This window comes from Oryzias latipes, chromosome 20, assembly GCF_002234675.1.
Source record: "Oryzias latipes chromosome 20, ASM223467v1".
NCBI classification, from domain to species: Eukaryota; Metazoa; Chordata; class Actinopteri; order Beloniformes; family Adrianichthyidae; genus Oryzias; species Oryzias latipes.
The window spans coordinates 1,660,244-1,680,249 of NC_019878.2; the positions used below are offsets into that span (position 1 = coordinate 1,660,244).

At 39.2% G+C, this 20,006-nt stretch overlaps 1 protein-coding gene across 14 annotated transcripts in view; it reads right to left on the reverse strand.

Annotated features, from left to right (window-relative positions):
• Nucleotides 1-20,006, reverse strand: part of LOC101160890 (receptor-type tyrosine-protein phosphatase mu) — a 156,686-nt gene that overhangs the window by 46,987 nt on the left and 89,693 nt on the right. For 9 of the 14 annotated variants that reach the window (XM_023949900.1, XM_023949902.1, XM_023949899.1 and 6 more), the window contains exons 18-19: nt 17,129-17,203; nt 3,516-3,648 (exon numbers count right to left, since the gene is read on the reverse strand). In XM_023949900.1, the coding sequence (XP_023805668.1) occupies nt 3,516-3,648; nt 17,129-17,203 (208 nt within the window). The remainder of the gene's footprint in view (nt 1-3,515; nt 3,649-17,128; nt 17,204-20,006) is intronic. The other 5 variants (XM_023949905.1, XM_023949907.1, XM_023949910.1 and 2 more) reach the window with 1 other exon arrangement.

Below are 20,006 nucleotides of genomic sequence, written 5' to 3' on the forward strand. Positions count from 1 at the left end.
TGGAGATGATCGTGGACTTCAGGAAAGTCACAGCCCCCTCATCCCCTCTCATCCTGACAGACTCGCCCATCACCATAGTGGACTCGGTCCGTTTCCTCTGCACCACTATCACCCAGAACCTCAAATGGGAGCTGTCCATCAGGCCCAAAAAGGCCCAGCAGAGGATGTACTTCCTGCGGCAGTTGAAGAGAGCCAGGCTGCCGGCCCAGATGATGGTGCAGTTCTACACGACCATCATAGACTCCATCATCACCTCCTCCATCACCGTGTGGTACGCCGGAGCTAAAACCAGGGACATAAACAGACTACAGCCTTCCATCTCTCCAGGACCTATACGTCTCCAGAACCTGGGGACGTATTGGTCAAATAGCAGCCGACCCTTCTCACCCTGGACATGGCCTACTTGAACTACTCTTGTCGGGCATCAGAACCAGAACCTCAGGACACAAGAACAGTTTCTTTCCCTCTGCAGTCAGATTCATTAACACTTTTTAACTCCTCCCCCCTAAACCTTTCACTATATGTCCAGTCACCAATCCACTACCTGCTCCTTCTTCATCTTCAGTTTGCACAATTTATCTCCATGTATTGTTCTGACCATTGTGTCATTTTTTAATTTTGCTTACTGTTTTTCATTTTTTCCATTCTTAAGTCTTTTATGTGGCAGATTAGCACCACAGCAAATTCAAATTCTGTGAAACTGCTGTGTTCACTGAAAATGGCAATAACTCCTCCTTGAATCCCTTGAATCCTTGGAATGCTGAAATCTGCAAACATGCCAGCTTTCTCAGGAAGCGTAAGCAGATTAAGAACACTTGCAGGATTTATGTCAAACCACTCGGTCCACCGGACCGGGCCAAGGTTCTGGTTGTGAACAGCATGAAGGACTTTGAGAAGTGTTTGATCACGGACGTCTGAACCAACATGCAGTAATAAATCAAAGAGTCAAAGATAATTTCAAGAAAAGTGACGCCTGGATACAACACTTTCTCCAAAAGTCTGATTTTCAGCAAAGTTCTGACCTGCAGACAGACAACTTGACCTCAACTTTCAGCGCCGCTGATATCAGCTGAAGAAGGATATGGACCTGAATCTCATGTCTGCAGAGATAACAGTGAAGAAAACTAGAAACTCTGTTTAAACCCAGAAGAATGGCTGTCAATCAGCAGAAGAAGGAATCCCAACCTTGGTCATTATTGAAGATAATTAAGATGATTGATTTCTAATGATATTACTTCACTTGCTCCAAAAATGGATCCATGATTTTTTCTAATAAAAATTAATTTGCACAGATTTTTAACTTTTGATACTTGAAGGTTTTTGAAACAGTGTTATGTCTATTTTTCTCATATAGTATTATTTTTTAATCAAATACATGATTTTTATAATTTACATAATCTGCATATTTTGGATAACTGATCTGCATTTGCCATGTTGATTTCTAAAATAGTTGTTTTTTTTACAAAATAATTTAAGTATTTCATCTTTGTCATGTGATTTATTGATACCTAAGGATTTTTGATTTTGTCTGATAAAGTTATGAACCAGATAATGATAAATCATGTAATAAATGGTTACGGTATAACGGGGTGGGATTATATAAGTTCGCTTCCTTCCACTCCCTTTCAAGCAATATTTATTAATACGTCTAATTATCCTAAGTTTGATTCGTCATTGTATGAATGTATAACTGATGATTGTATTGTTTTTGTGTATTATTCTTATTTGATTGCTTGAAATAAACCATTTCAAATCAAATCAAATCTGCGGGCTGGTTGTGGTCTGCGGGGCTCGACTTTAACACACGTGCTTTAAGGTAACAACTTAAGTAGACAGTGCAATTAAGAACTAAAATGCAGATAATATCAAATGACCTCCACACTTCAAAGAATAAAAAGAGTGGATGGAGTCCATTTTAATGAATTTTATGTTGTATGATTGATTTTTATTTTTATTTTGAGGCGCAATACGGACTTTCAGCCTGTTAATATTTTATGATCATTAATTTTTACAGTTCTGGTAGTCGTATTCATTTTCTTCCTTTTATTTAAATTTCCTTCACTTATCTCTTCACTGTATCTACAATGCCTCACCTGCCAAAGGGACAGGTAAGGCCATCATTACACAGCCAAATTACATTTTTTATACAAAGTGATACATTTAGATGAATATTTAGGATTACAACATAATAAAGACTTCCTCTTTATGAATTGTTGTTTAGCACTTATTTATTTGTAATGTCCACTGCACTGCAGCGGGCTGTGTGCCTCTAAAAGAAAGATTTCACGCGCGTTCTATTCTAGGTTCATTTTGAGCGACTGGCTAAATGAAGGCGCCACACCTGTGGTTAGGAGTCTGACGCTGAACGCTCACACCTTTCTGACATCTAGGAGGAAGAAAGGTCAATTCCATTAACAATTTGAATAGGACAGATAAATCAGTTCATCCATTGATCGTTAGGCTCCTAATCACAATATTGATGGCCGTTATCGCAAACTGCAAAGATTCCTCACATCTTGCAGCCACAATGCTCAGTTTAGTGGCAACAGGCATGTTCAGTGATGTATGTATTTAGGATGTTTTATTGACCATTCTGCATGTCAATCAGCAACGTACGTCACGGTGAGGATGATGATTGGGTGACGACTTTTTATTTTATTTAAATTTTTTTGGTTATTTAACTTTGATGCCAAGTGATCTACTCAATCCTCCTTCGATCATGATTGACGGATTGAGCACCCAGGATATATTATATGACTGACGGCCTACATAATTATGAATGAGCTTCTGTTATTAAACTTGTTTATTAACAATAGTTTCTATTTTGAATCCTCCACAATATTACAAAGACAAAGAGATGGAGGTTTCTCTAATATTTTCCAGAGTCCAGATCTGATCTGCTGCAGAACAGCTTCATTTGGTTGCCTGTTTGGGACTTTTGTCAAATGCTTTCAAACCTACGCCAAACAAAATGAATGGACACATCCAGCTATTAGCCTCCATGTTTGAGTCTGCATTAGTTTGCAGGCTAAATAAAGGCCTTAGTCTGCTATTCTGTCCAGATCCTTTTGACCACTGAGTGGCTTTAACCGTACGTTCTCGTGGTTCCCATGATGATGCTTTCAGTGGATGTGGGTGTGTCTGTGTGCATGCTGATTGGTCACACATTGCACGTTCAGATATTTGGTCTAAATGTTTAAAATCTTAGTTTTCCTTTCAAGTGCTTGCAGCACTTTTTTTAAAAGTAAATATTGTTGCATCGGAAAAATCCAATGTCAAAAGTAAATGACAAAGATAATAACATGGATTTATATTTTAGTAGGTCAAAATAAAAACGGCAAAATGTCACAACCTAGTTCTGAGTTGCTGGTGGTGCATTACTACGAATAGTTGAAGTCCAGGAGGCGGGGCTTTGGGGACATCGCCATTTTTCAAAGGTTAGCTCGAAAGCACAGACAATGAAATTCAAAGTAGAAAGTTTCCCGCGCTTAGACATAAGGTCTATGTGTTCTTACCGTTTCTTCATCAGAAGGATGACTCCGAGGAAGATGATGACGAAGAGCAGGAGCCCGGCGATGGAGCCAGCAATTTTCACCGTGTGGTCCGACTGCTTTTCCTGTTCTGGTTCTGGTTTTCTGGTTGCAGCTCCTGAAGGCATAAACGATGTTCCCTGAACAACTGCTACCGGAAACCGATGCATATGAGCTGTGGGGGTGTGGTCTGCAGCAGAAGCTCACACTGTGAGTCGCTGTGATGACAATGTGGTCGCTTTAACCCATTCATGCCTTAATTGATTGTACCGTTTTTAATGGTTGGTTGTAAATTAGCCAAATATGGCATGAAGGGATTAAGAAACCTGAAGCCACCGTCGCCATCATCGCCTGTTACTCTACTCATTTTTTGGCCAAGGAACACATCAAGTAAGACCAACAGTAAAACCACAAAACACCAGGCTCTTTCCCAATACCAGATGGTGTTGATGGACAGCTATTGACAGATATAAACCCTGTTTAGACGCTTAACACGCTTTGAATTACTGGAACTACGCGCTTAATGGAATTTCAAAGGATTCTGACAGCTGAGAAAAGCAGCTTTGAGGTGAAATGTAACACTTTACAATAGTAAAATGTTACATATCAGCGCAATGCTGCTGTTCTCAGCTTTCAGAATCTGTTGGAATGACTTAACTGGACCAATAGTCCCAATAGCTCAAAGAGCATCCGTCATTTCCTGTCACTGTAGGACGGCCCTGGCGTTAAAGGCTTCATTACCACTGGAGACATGTCTGTTGACACACTAGAATGATCAAGGAGTTAGCAGCAAAGAAACACTGCAGCAGTGAGCAAGTTCCAGTTACTGTAATCAACCAGTGAAAACTAACCCCTCAAACCTTTGGTGTGAGACAGTTAGACTAAAAAAAAGAAAACGGAGAAGAATAAAAATGAAGAAACTGCTCAATGGTTGAATTGTGATGATTTCAGCTGAGAGCAGTTTAGCTGTTTTTGCTAAGTCCCTGATGGACCAAGCAGAAAATATGTGGCCTGAAGCAGGCTGTAGTCAGAAAGGACCTTGTCACAACAAAAGGAAAATGAGGAAACTGAGGAGTGTAACCACGTTAGCATGGCTACACTTGGGGTTCTAACCAGTGGAATAAGCTGGTGAGGCGACCAGTGGAGACACAGATGCGATAAAGCAAAGAGTTTCTCTTCTCACTGTATAATGTGATGGGACGTCAGGCACCAAGTCCAGTTACCCCCGTGTGTGTGTGTGTGTGTGTGTGCGTTTGTTTATTTTGTTTATTTATTTGGAGCCCCATTAGCTTCCACAAAGTGGTCGCTAGTCTTCCTGGGGTCCATACACAAAAAAATACATACATTTTACCAATTTCACAAAAACCAAAACTGATTTCAGAAAATACAGTGACTAATTCATCATATTTACCTTAAAAGCTTCACATGTTAAAATAAGTTAAAACAATTTCATTTTTATACCAGCATATCAAAACACATAGCAACATAACCTCAACAATAATACATAGCATATCATTCAAATTGTTAGTTATTGTAAGTGGTCCATGTATCTTAGTTTTAAAATCTTTTTGAAATGATATTTGTTACTAATAAGCCTTGTCCTTACAGACACTTGATTCCATGCAACAGAAGATCTAAACAGCACTGTTCTTCTCATATAGTTAGATCTTGAAAAAGGAACAATCAAATCACCAGAGCTGACCTGACGAGTTTGATATTGGTGACAATACCCACTGTATAAAACTTTGTTTACCAAATATTGTGGACATTTTTTAAAAATGACATTGTGCATCAAGCATTGAAGACTGAGTTGTACTTTGTCTTTTACCATCAACCAACCTAAAATGGTATGCATCTCGTTCACATTGGTCCAAAAAGAGCAACCAAGAGCCACCCTGGCAGCTCGATTTTGGGCAAGTTGTAATTTTTTTAGATGCCCCTGTGTCGCACTAGACCAAATGACTGGGCAATACTCCAGATGTGACAAAACCAAAGACTGTACAACTGTCCTCATGACTGAAGGTGGACAATATTGCGCACACCTCCGAGCCAGGGCGATTCCTCTGCCCATCTTGGATACTATGTGATTAATCTGATCTGTCCAAGAGAGCTGATCATCTAATTTGATGCCCAGAAGCTTGGTTTTAGTCACTTGTTCAACTAAACTATTGTCAATCCTCAAATTCAGGTAACATGGTGCATTCAATAAATATTTTGTACCGAAAACGATGCATTTTGTTTTAGATGTATTAAGAACCAATTTATTCAACTTAACCCAATTGGTGACTAAATTAAGTTGATTCTGTAGGGCTGTATTGAGCTCTGGCCCAGTAGTAGATGCACAGAATAAAGTCGCATCATCTGCATATAACACCACTTCTGCATTTCTAATCTCCTGGGACATATCATTTACAAACACTGAAAATAAAAGTGGACCCAAACAACTACCTTGTGGAACCCCACATGACATAAACTTTGTTTCAGACAAGCTGCCATTGAAGAGGACTTTCTGTGTTCTGCCATTAAGATAATTTCTTATCAGTGAAAGAGCCAATTGTGAAAATCCATAACATTTGAGCTTTGCCAACAGAATATCATGGTCGATTACATCAAAAGCAGCTGTGAAATCTAAAAGTACCGCACCCACATATTTTTTATCATCCAAATGTGTTAACCACTGGTCTACCATATGTACTAATGCCGTATTGGTTGAATGACCTGGTCTGTAGGCATGCTGTGCACTAGTAAACAGATCATTTGAGATAAAGTAATGTAGCATTTGATTAAATATCAACCTTTCAAAAATTTTACTCAAAACAGGGAGAACATGAACTGGTCTGCAGTTTGAAGCAGTAAACTCTGACTTTTCATCCTTAATTAGAGGTATAATTTTTGATTGTTTCCATTGGTCAGGAAACACACCACTGATCAGTGCTCTATTAAAAATATGACATATTGGTTTGTCCAAAACATTTGCAACTATTTTAAGGATTCTACCATCAATGTAATCAATACCTGGTGTTTTATCGTCAGGTAATGAGAGAAGCAAATCTTGAACATTATTCTCACTAACAGTGTCGAACACCAAGGAACAAGCTTTATTTTCCATTGTCAATTGAATATTTTGACAAGGAGAGCTTATATCCTGTGCTACCATAGAGGATCTCAGCTTTTCAACTTTGTTAATAAAAAAGTCATTCAAATGATTGGCAATATCAAATGGTTTACTGACACTAATGCCACCAATTTCCATATTCAAATTAAAAGTCTTTGTTTTTTTGCACATCAGTTCTTGTAACACTTTCCACAATCTTTTACTGTCATTCATGGAACCACAAATTTTTTGTCCAAAATATTCTTTTTTTTTCAAAAAGTTTAATTTTGTAACTTTATTCCTTAATATGCGATAGTTTGTATAATCCTCTACATGTTTAGAGTTGGAAGCCACCTTTTTTGCGTTGTCTCTCCGCTTCATGAGTGATAATAATTCCTCATCTAACCATGGAGCACTATTACTTTTTACCGTTCTTTTACGAAGTGGAGCATGTTTCTCAACAATCTTTCCAAACGTTGCCATAAAAATGTTCAAAGAAGCATTTACATCAATTTCCTGCACAACTGTAGACCAATTCGAACTTTTGATATCATCAATAAATAGATTGGGATTAAAATGTTTATAGGATCTGCGATACATGATTCTTCCACCGGATTTAGGCATTTTTGTTTGCTTTGTAATGGCTATCAAATTATGATCAGAACACCCTACTCCAATAGAAACTGCCTGGGAGCATAAATCAGGAACGTTAGTGTAAATGTGATCTATGCAGGTTGATTTAGATGAATTATCCATAGCAATTCTAGTTGGTTGTGTCATGACCTGTTTAAGATTACATGTATTAGCCATTGTAATGATCTTTTCAAACAAAAAACTTTTCTTTGAAAACCAGTCTATATTAAAGTCCCCAAGAAGAAACATTTCCCCACATTTATTTGAGACCATTTCCATATTTTCACATATTTTTTGTAAGTATTCTGCATTGGAGCTAGGTGGTCTGTAACAACAACCGACCAGTGTTGGTTTACTAAATGGAAGATTAATTTGCAACCATATTACTTCGATGTCTCTGCTCATTAACTCTGATTTTAGGGTAGCAACAATATTCTCCTTGACATAAAATGCTACTCCTCCACCATTTTGATTCCTATCTCTTCTGTATAATCTGTACCCATCAACATTTAGCATTGAGTTTTCAAAAGTACTATCTAGGTGTGTTTCAGATAAGGCTAAGACATGAATATTTTCAGTCAAACATATTTGTGTGATTTCATTAATCTTGTTTCTCAAGCTACATATATTTAAGTGTGCTAAAACTATACCTGTTTTGTGGCCCATTTGCAACTAAACACAACATATTTGCATTAATACAAAACTTTGAACATACATGACAATAGACAGTTCTCTAGGTCATTTAATCCGATTATTGCCTCTGTTCATTTACAGGCCAGATAACAAGTTTGTCATACCTTAACTCAGCTCTTTCCCCTTTTTCTCTGGCTGCTTTCAGCTGGGGCAGCAATTCCCTTCTCCTCTGCTGCACCACATCTGAAAAGTCTTCATTGACATATATACTTGTTCCCTTTAACTTTTTGGTTGAGGAAAGTATACGCTGGCGGTCCTTGAACCTGAGAAGCTTGACAAAAATCTTTCTAGGCCTTCGTCCGTCTTGAAACTTTCCCAGTCGATGTACTTTCTCAATTTCAATGTTTGAGCCATCTAGACCCAATTTCTCAGACAGCATTTGTTGGATCTTGATTTCTAATCCACCAGTGGTTTCTCCTTTTTCTTCTGCGATCCCATCAATTAGAAGATTAGATCTCCTTGACTGGTTTTCAAGATAGTCCAACTTATGAAACAAGTCCTCCATTTCCTTCTTGAGCTTTGCAATGTCATTTTCAATTGCTTTGATTTTTACATCAGTACCTTTATATGTAGATGTCACCTCTTCCACGATGCCCTGGGTGAATTGTAGGCTTGTTTTCAGTTCATGGACTTCTTTGATAACACCATCCAACCTTTTTGTATTTCCATCCATGATGATCTGAATAAAACTCTTGAAGTTCTCTTGTTGCTGTTGTAGCATTTCTTTGTAGAATTCCTTTTGCTGATCCATTAAATGGCTCAGTGTACTCATGGTCACAATAGCATCCTCATCAAGCAATGTTTTACTTGGTTTGGGAGGCATTATTTCTCACTCACTCTTACCAAGATGTACCAAGGAAATATTAAAGTGAGGAGGTTTTTTAGGCCTCGAGGCCTAGAAGCCTGCAGCCCCAACGTGATCAATTGCAAATGTTAAAGTTCCATACAACCTCAATGTTGTTAGAATCTCCAATACTCAGTCCCACCACTGATGTCAACCGAGTATCAGCTTTATGTAATAATCTCTGTAATAATCGTGTGTGTGTGTGTGTGTGTGGTCTAACATCTGTCCAGGTGACCCAATAGATGAGAAGCATTCACAACGCTACACTGTAAACCCGAACAAGTTACCAGAACTTAAAAAAATTAAGGCAATCATTTGCCACAATTTTTTTGAGTTGATTAACTAAAAAGTCTGAGTTTTCCACAACATAAATGATTTAATTGTGTGCTATTTGTATTTCTTTATAACAGTTAAATTAAAAGTGTCAATTCGTGCAAGTCAAATATTGGCATTAAATATAACTTACATTTACACATTAAGACAACTTAATTGTCATCAGTCACTATGACTCGCAGTTTTGAGTTTCAAAGCCACAGGAATAAGTTTGCATAACTTAAAAAAATAGGGAAAAACAAAAATTTTATCTTAACAGAACTCGATATTTATTAGTTACCTTCTTGTACAGGGATAATCAATTTGTTTGAGTCAGTAAACTCAAAACCATGCTTTTCAAAACTTATTTTCTTTAGGCAAATGATTGCCTAAAAAATAGAGTAATGGTAACTTAAAACACTCTAAAAAGAAAAAAAGTTGATCCAACTTAATTGAATTACTTCAGTTGGTAACACCTAATTGAATTGAGTTTATGCAACTTAGTTTTTTATGGCTATTTAACTCAAATTGATAAGTTAGTCTAACTGAAAAAAGATATTATAAATTTTGCTGCAACAATATACATTGGCTCATTTTTCTAAAGTTTCAACTACTGGACCTTGATTAATTCACATCAAAGGCATGAATGACCCAGCAATGTCACATAGTTCAAGACAGGAGCTCAGCTGTGGTGAACTCTGCCTTTAATAAAGGGACATACACTGTTTTGTGCTCTACGGGGTTGGTCATCATCCTTTACCAAACTCTAACTTATGGCATAGTTTAAATTACTAGTTAAAACAGAGTAAAACAGCGACACAACAAAAACCATGGACAAAAATGCACACTTAAACCCCAATCTGCCCAGATTGGCAAAGAAAATGGTATCCCATAATTCCTTGCGCTGCCTTACGTTATGACATCATGATGCATTTACACCAAAGTTACACCAACTTAATTCAATTAAGTTGATTGAAAGTAAAAATAACTACATCAGACAACTACATGTTATTCTTAAGTTGAATGAACTAAAAAAAAAAGGTTATTTTTTCACCAAACCAAATAATTAAGTTAGAACAATGGAAAAAAGTTTATCTTTCCAACTACAGCCCAAATGCTCTTTTTAGATTGTACAGCAAAATGTTGTCAACACCTGCCTAACAATATTAATGACTGACTCCTTTCTGTGCAATGCCTAAATAAAACTAATAAAAGTACTTTTATCTATATTTATGAATTTAAAAAAAGGAATAAACTTTTAAATTCACATTTAAATTTGAATCCTACAAGAAGTATATTATCAAAGAATAACTTCTGTTGTGCAAAGGAACCTTTGCTTCTGCCCGCTTCTTCCAATTATTTGAACACACACACACAAACAGCCAAACAGCATGGATCTCACTTCTGCTTCCAGCCCTCTCACTCATGGTTTTCACACCAAGATTCCCCACTTCCCATGAGTCTTAGGGGCTGAAGGCGGGGCTGCAGGTTGCTACAACATTTAGAAAAATAAAAATAAAAATTTGAGAGCATGCGGGGCAAGGAATTGTTTAATCCACCTGAAACAAGAGAGATGAGAAATTCAGGATGCAATACTTAAATCTATATATTACACTTTAATTATGTTTTAAGTTTAATTTACTTAATTTAAACATATTCTATTTTAAATTAAAAATTATTAGTTACATATACTCAAAACAGGGGATGTGTTGAACAAACTTTATATGATTGAGTTAGAAGAGTTTTTTTAAAACTTTGAGTATTAGCTACTCATCATATTTAATTTCTCTGAACGCTCGGGTTTACAGTGTAGAGATTGACAGCAGTCATCAGTCACACAGTGTGTGTCTGTGTGAACTTGTGAGGACCGTGTCACTACTTCATGCATCCTGACGACTCAGGGTGCTTAGAACAAAACTACCATTGTGTGCTAAAAGGAGAGAAGAGCTCGGTCCAGACGTCGTCTCTCAGGGATAGCGACTTCCTGTCTGCTCTATAGCAAAAGCAGGTCCTGACCTGGAGAAGAAGCTGCTGCTGCTGCTGCTGCTGCTGCTGCTGCTGCTGCTGCTGCTGCTGCTTCTCCTCAGCACGGGAAACTCAAACATCCCTGTTTTCTGTTTTCATTCGGTCTTCTCAAGGTCAGACCAGAAAACATCTGTTGTGTCGGTGTTTTATCTCACAAACGGACCTACACAAACCCACACTTCTTCCACACACAACCCCACCAAACATACGCACACACCCTCTCACACACAGCTAAACAAACATACACAGGTAACACACCACAACATACAGAGATACTTTTACTCCCACACAGTAACACACAAACACACACAAGTACAAACACATTCACACCTACACCCCCCACCATGTACACACACATGCACACAGACACATTGCATTCATGCAGACACTCACACAAACACACACACATCTCCCCTCAGATGTGCACATTTGCAGTTTTCAGCTTTAAGACCATCAACACACTTTGAAGACGCCCTTTGCTGGTGTGTAAGGTGTCCTTCACTTTGAGTGTGTGTGTCTTTGTGTGTCACCGAAGGCCGCACTGAAGCTGCATTTGTGCTTCAGGCTGCCAGTCTGTCGGGCTGAGTGGGAGGTGGATCAGTGTGTGTGTGTGTGTGTGTGTGCGTGCGTTAATGTAAGGATGTGTATGTTATTGTGTGCCGCAGCCACTTCTGTGCATGTGGAAACAGAAGATTACAACTGTAAACCGCTAAATATTTCAATGTCATTTCCTTCTTGCAAACTGTGACATAGTGTGTGTGTTTTTCCGTGTGTGTGTCATTGTGAGTCCACCTGTTCATCTGCAGTCTGATCACACAGACAGACAAACAGTCCGTGGTGCCGCCTCTCTGGACGGAGGTTGGTAGTTTGTAACCCTCTTCACACGGCTAAGACCGCTGTCCATCTGCAAACTGTCCGACCGTACGTCACCCTGAGCTTGTGTCACATAAAGGTGCATTTTCAAATGTTCACATCTACATACCACAGATGACAGAGCGTTGTTCTGACAGAAGAATTTAAATCAATAGTTTTTGAATGCTCTCATTTTAGCAGATGATTCCACAGTCAATTCAGAAGTGCACAATGTATTATATGAATTCACTTTATTAGTAAAAGAGAATTTAAGTTTTGCTGTAACACAGTTCCCCCTTTCACTGTCACACCATTTTGCAGATTTTTTGTAGCATGATTTTTTTCCAGTGCATTGTGTTCTGCGTCTTAATTGGCGGTTGATTGGTGGTGTTCAGCTTGACAAATCTACAGAAATCCAGCAGATCTTGGTTTTCACTCCATAAAACTGGACAATGAAGGTCAAAAGTCTGAAAATGTTCACGTCTGTCTGAGAAAAGTGTAGAAAGTGAGGAGTTTAAACAATATCAGCCAAATAAGATTGAATAGATTTTTTTCTTCAAATTAGTTCCATGTAACTTGAATTACTTTTGAACATTTCCACTTGGTGTTTTATTTCAAATAGCTTATTTGAATTTAGATATCATTTTAAGCTTGTGCTTTAGCTCACTTTTACCTTGGACATTTCCTTTGTGCAGCGCTCCCTCCTCTCCTTCATTTCTCCTGCCCTCCTCTTCCTCTCCAGGAAGAGTACAGCACTCTGGGGCAGCTGACAATAACAGCCCCCCACCCCCTCATCAGTCATAGTCAGCGTGGACACAGACTGAGCAGCTGGTTAATGTCATGGTCTGATTGTACCGCATCGAAGCTCGTGGCAGAGAAGAGAACCTGCAACCCATGTGGAACGGATGTCAGGCCATCTTTAACACTGTTTCGTTTGTTCCAGCAGCTTATTCTCCTTTTCTTTTCTCTTTGATTTAATAATAACAACTTATAGTTAACTCCTCATTTAAATACTGACATTTGGGCCTGTTGTCTATTTACAATCAGTTTGGGAAAACCCTCAATAAATAGCATCTGTAATCTATTTTTGCACTCTTTATTAGGGATCTTGGAAAATTAGGACCCTTTAGTATTTGTAGTTTGTAGCCTGACATTCCATATCAAGAAAATATTGAATGTATATAGAATTTATGTAGACGGACTCAGTAGTATGGAAGCATTTGTGTAGCATAATTAAAAATAAAAGTCAAAACCAGAAATGCTTTTTCATTTTCAAAATGAAGCGGAATTTTTGACTCAAAATTAAAATGAAAAAGGATTCCTTGAAAATGCTTTTTCATTTTCTTCTTCAACATCTCTTATACTGTCACTTATTTAAATGATAAAGAAAATGGTATTTGACATTTCATTTTCACAAAGTTCTCTGGTAAATGTGTAGCATAATTCATTCAGAAATGTCTAATTTGACAATTAGAATGGATTAACAGAAATGCTTTTTCATTTTCAAAATGTAACTGCATCAAATGACTCAAAATGAAAATGAAAAATCAATCCTTCAAAATGCTTTTTCATTTCTACTTAAAAACCGCTTATTCTGTGTCATAATTAAAATGAAATTGCAAAGAGGGGATTGCATTTTCATTTTAACATCCACCCTGTGAACATTGTTGCATATCTCAATTTGACTTAGTATTTCCAGCGAGGAGGCGGGGCGATGACATCACTGCTTTCTCCGCGTGTCCAGCTGCTAACAGACACATGCTAGGAGCAGTGTAGCTTTGTGTTAGCGGCAGAGGACAGGGCTTTTCTCCATTGGGGAGGTCATATTTACTGCAATCCAAAGTTATTCCAATAAAAACATCTTTATAGGTCAAGTTCCATTTGAACATAGGACCTCTTATTTCATAGCAGCTTCACATTTCTTGCATCCATTGAACTTGTGGGTTTTTGAAGAGTTTCTGCTTAAATTTCTTTGCAGGATGTCAGAATCGCCTCCCAGAGCTGCTGTTTGGATGTGAACTGCCCCCCCCCCCCTCACAGATATTTAGCTTAAGGATGCTCCAAAGGTTCTCAATAGGGTTTAGGTCAAAGGATAATGGGGGATGATGGGTGCCACACCATCAGTTTATCTCCTTTTCTGCCCATAGCAAGTAATGATGCAGCGGTATTCCTGGCAGAATGAGATGGTGCTTCATCATGCATGAAGATGGTTTGGTTACAGAAAGCACGCTTCCTCTTTTTGTACCACAGAATAAAGTGGTCAGACAGAAACTCCACCTACTTTTCAGAGGTCATTTTCACGTCTTCAGGGACCCTAAGGGGGCTGACCAGCTCTCTCCCCATGACTCTGGCCCTTAATCTGATGTATTTGTCTGGGAGAAACCGTCCTCATTCTGCCTTTATCTGCACCAAACTGTATGTGCTCTGATGATCCCGCTTAAGTTTTCCTGAAATATCCCCGGTTTTCATACCTTGTCTAAGGCATTGAACTATTTCAGGCTTTTAAGCAGCAGAGATCCTTTCTTACCCCATATTACTTAAAAACTGAATATTTTAAATCTGACACTGAAGCAATCCTGATAATAAATTCAAGAGGGGCTACAGAAAAAAATGAAACATTTTCCTAAAATGTAAACGTCCAAACGATGACAAAATTACACTAAATTAAACTTGCAAACATTTGTGAACATAAGAGTTTGGAGTTAACCTCCATTCTCTCCTGAAACGTCACCAGACCATCAATATCAGCATTCAAATCAGAAACACATTAACTGTCATTCAAGTGTGCAAAACACAATGAAATGTCCATTATTATTATTATTATTATCATTCATTATTATAAGAATCTTTTCCTGGTTTCTGCCTGAATTTTGTGGCAACACCTGCCTTCTTCCTGACCTTTGATGGAGCGCCATCAGTGACCAAAATTACATAATGTGACCAGTTCACTCCAACATCGTCCAGCACAGTAACTGGAGAGCTGACTATGTCATCAGTTGTTGTTGTGTCCATCAACTCTAGAAACTCCACTGTGACGTCTCTTCATCACCTCTAATAAATATGCACAGCTGTACATATCTGTGATGTTGGTGCTTTCATCAATAGTGACTGAAAATACAATAAATGACTGGATTCCTTCATATGGCTGCCCATGTTTCCTCAGAGATGTTGGATCTGATCGTAAATCTTGACAGACTCATGTTTAAGGTCGACTGCTTTTTGGGAACAAGACTTCTGCAGCCCTCAGCATTTTTCAATAAGTTCCCCATCAGAAAATGGATTGGATGTTTGCTCCAACATGTCTGCAATAAGGTAGCTAGCTTTCACTGCTCCATCACTGACGTCACGCTGCAGTAAATCCAGATGGTTATTCATCGGTCCAGCTAATAGTTGTTAAATCTTTTTTTTCTTAACTGCAAATGGTGAAACTTTTCTTTGTGGACAGTCTCATAGTGGTGCTGAATGTTATATTCTTGGAGAACCTGTTGATGACATACCAAGCATGCAGGTTTGCATTCAGCTCCATGAACAAATAAAACACTTTCCATTTTCCGGGAAAGCTCAGGACTTCACTTCAACCTTTTTTTTCTTTTTGACAACATTTTGGCCATTAGTGTGTCACTACTGATCATCCTTATAACAATGTAACAGCAGTGGGGCTGGCGGGGAACCAAACTACATCTTATTAAGACACAGAGCCATTAGGTTTCACTTTTGGCAGGTGCAAAGATACGCATTTTCACCTGTTTTCACCGGAATTGCGCATTTCAGTTATTTCTTTAAGAAATCTTAACTCGCCACAGGAATGGACTAGAAAATTGCTTTCTTTTTTAAACATCCTTATGATTTTTACTCTTCATGTGTAGGCCGGGCTAAACCACCTGACGGGCCGGATACGGCCCGCGGGCCGTATGTTTGACACCCCTGGTCTACGTAATAATGTGGAACGTTAGTTTAGTACTTTTTCCTTTAATTGAACTCACCTGCAAACTAATTATCACAGCTGTCAGAGATTGATGTCAGTGAAGCAAAGAGCCAAGAGACTCAAAATCATCCATGAAAGACAAAAAAATCCATCATGTAGGAGACACGTGTCACACAAGTAAGCAGGAAGTGCTGTACGACCGTAGTGCAACCACATTTGCGTTGCTCCGGTAAAGCGAGCTTCCCTTTAACTTCCTTAACCATCAAATACAGAAAAGAATTGTTACAGACGTTGAAAAATTGAGTCTGGGGGGTTAGAGTTAGAATCTGGAAGATTACAAGGGTTACGCTGACGTGTGTTTCAAGCGGTTAGTAATGGGGAAGACGTGGACGTTAGGATGACTCGCCCGGAGCTGCATCCTCTACCGGCAGCAGCTTCAGAGGAATCCTGGAGTCCATGAATAAATACATTCTGCCAAAATCAAGTCATGGAGCTTGTTGCCAAAAATTAAATGCTCAGAGATATGGTTGAGAAAAACCCTGAAAACTTTCATCAAAGACCAACTTGAAATCCCCAAAGACAGTCAACAAAATCAGTTTCACTGTGTCCATGGTTTGGGGGGAGCAAAGTCCAGCAGCCAAAGACCCAGACCAAAACAGAAGGACTTTGTCAGGAGCCACAGACGTGAACTGAAGGGAACTAGTCTCAGCATGAATGATCACTTTCCTGCTGAACTTCTACAGTGACGGAAGGTCCTTTTTCCTATCCGGATAAGGTTCATCCATGCTGGTTCTGGGGTCTGCATGTCAGTCTGTGCGCCCTGTGAGAGAGGTGGTCTTTGGATGAATATACTTAGAACCTGTAAATAGCTCTGTCTTGCAATTTACTTCTGACACTCTGTTATGTGATGTTATGACTGTTACTAACTGCTCCCCACCCCTTATACTCTGTTTGTCTAAAGATCCACACACCCATGTTGTGACAGTAAAATATGTCCAACACAAGAGGCCTCCAGCTCTGATCTGCTCAGCTGTTGGACAGGACAAGTTAAAAAAAAACACAACAACAACAAAACAAAGAGTTTTATCTGTCTGACACTTAAATACAATCAGCATAATAATTCAAAAGCACTGCATTCTGGTGAGACCCCAGTCCTTAGGACATCTCTGACTCCACTCCATGTTCTCAGCATTAGTGTGTGCTCGTGTGCGTCCTCTGACCTGTCAGCTGCTTGTCGCCGGCTGCCGGGGCGAGGCCAACGTACGGCGTGGTGAGCTGAGTGATGATGATGGCGGCTGCTTGTCCAAGAAGGCATGCAGAGAAACAGACAGGCAAACAGAGAGGCAGAAGGTAGTAGCAGAGTAATTAGTGTGGAGCTGCATCCTGCTCCCCTCCTGCTGCAGCTCCAAGCTCATCACGGTAAACTAACTGGGGTCTGAGTCAGAAAACAGCCTCTGCTGGTTCAGCAGCTAAACAGAGACCGTCAATCTGCTAGAGATCTCGTCTGGTCCAATCCAACATTCAGGTAAGCTTTCACACCGACCCAATCGAGTGGACCACTGCAGGAAACCATTACTGGATCAGAACAAGACCCAATGGGGCAGAGTAAACCCTCTCAGAGAATTTGTGGAAAGTTGTCTATTTTGTTTGAGTCAGATTTGATGCCTTTGAAACTTGATTTGTGTTGGTTTTATCTTTTGCCAAACGTGGTCTTTGTATCCCGTAGTCTTTCCATGAGCAGGTCTTGTGTCCTAATGCTAACCCACTGTTCTTAGGGTTCTTATCTTTTCAATTTTTGTGGACATTTGGTTATCCTGGTTACAGTGTCATTCATTTCTTCTTTTAAATTGTCATTTTTTCATTTAAATTCTGGTTGAAGTCAAGTCAAAAAACATTTGATCTTTTATGCTGAGAAAACTGATGTTTGAGTCTCCAAACTCTTCCAACTGTTACAACCTGTTATGACTGTCACGAGGCACAGGATGATAACATCTCAATCATTGACTGTATAACAGAACTGGAATGAGCAGCAACCTCCCCACCCCCACCCCTGGCGTTCCAAACAGGAAGTACCTGCTGGCTCCAGGAAGCCAAAATCCCACAGACTTCCATAGAGAACTAAACAGCTGTTATGCCCGATGGCCCAGATTCTCCTGAAGCCTGCTTTCAATGGAAGGGGTGTGGAATAGTGAGTGGTTGCCATAGAAACGTTGACTCAGAAAGACTTGGAACGATCCCTGTTTACTGACGTCATCTGGCTCCCAATGGCGGGGTCCGTATGGTGAAGAAAGTGCGGGTGAGTGGACTTTGGTTTCTCTGGGTTCCGTCACACTCGCTCAGTCCAGTTCTCTGATACAATCAATTTGTTTCCTTCCATTTCTCTTTTACAGGTTTGCTGCCTGTTCAAGGACTTATTGTGACTTGTTCTGAGTTCAGCTGGGGTTGTTTTTTTTGTTTTATTTCTGAGTAAAATTGACTTCAGCAATGCAGGAGTGAGGGAAGAGCTCAATGTTCTGAAATTCATGACTTCTTTCTCATTTTTTCTATCATAAACATTTAGCTGCAGCTAGAAGCAGCAGGGAAGTGGATTGGAAAGAGTTTAGTTTGAAAACAACAGAAAAGACTTGTTCATCAGTAAGTCAGTGTTCAGATGTTAGTAACCAGTCAGGAAGCAAAAACAGAGACAAAATCTGCAGATGTTAACCTCAACTCCCCAACCAATGTCAAGGCAGAAGCCTATTACAGCTGGTGTATGTGGTGACCATACACACCAGCTGCTGCCGCTCTTCCTGCCTTATAGATCAGATCTACCAGCAGCTATGGATGCTCCTTCAGCAGACAGACAGTGTGAACATCCAGCAGCGTGGAGCTTAACAAGGATCAGCTTGTGGAATTGGGTTTTTCTTTATTTGTCCCCAAATAAGCAACTGTATTCATTCAGTGATATCGATCCAGTGCTCTTTCTATCAGGACACTTCCAGAGCTTCACACATGTGACCAAATGGGATTTTATTCCTGTGCTGATCCAGCAAACACCAGTGAACCTTACCAATCCACTGCTGTTGCATGGAGACATTAGAAACAGAAGAGAGGGAAAAGAGGTGGGCGGACTTTAGCTTCACCTTCAAAACATTAGTTCCATTCAAACTTACCCCAGAACTTTAGAAATGTAGCTTGGGCAGCTCAATATGGTGCAGGTTTCAGGACTTTTAGAGCAACACAACATTAGGATGAGGGACATTCCCTCATTTGGTCTTATTATAAACACTGGAACACCCCGGGATGTGTCCTCAGCCCCCTCCCCTGCTCACTATTCAAAAGTGACTACACTAGGGGTCATCTGATTATTATCAGGCTGATATTTGTTATTTTGATGTATTTTGGGATCTGCTTTTTTATTCTGACAGCCTGATATTGAACTGATTATTGTGGCTCAGGTGCGGCATTCAGTCTAAATGGTTATGCAAACTATTCAGTCCTCTGCATGCTAGAAACTAGGGCTGTCACTTTTAACACCGTTAATCTCTTGTCCTCCCCACACTGGGAAAAACAGAGCAGCATGAGCCCCGAGCGTCTCAGCTGCTCTGTAAGTTGGGGATAACTGAGAACAGTTCTTTGTGCTTCATCCTCATCGGTCCTGTGAATTCATCTTTTGGAAGGTCTATGTTAAAACATCACCTGGGACTACTGACTATCAACAGTAACATTTTCTCAAGTTGTTTCTAACTTTGTTATATTTACTTGATAAAACTTCAGGAAGCCATAAATTGATTTTCATATTTATTTGACCTCATAAGACACGTTACAGTACCAAGGAACTCCCTGAACATTTTGTTTGCACTTATTAAAAAGCAAAGTCCTTTCATTAATGTTCAACTTTTACTTTATTTTCTATAAAACCTTTAGGGAACTTTTTATTTAACTTTTAAAAAAAACATAAAAGATGCTGCTGAGCCTGATACTCCCTGCACTTCTTGGAGCTGTTTATTTGATTTATTTATGTACTTAAAAAAAAAAAACAGAGTTAATTGTTGTTTTTTGTATCATTCAATCATTCTATTATTTTGGTGCCAATATTTTCACTTTTACTGCAATTGA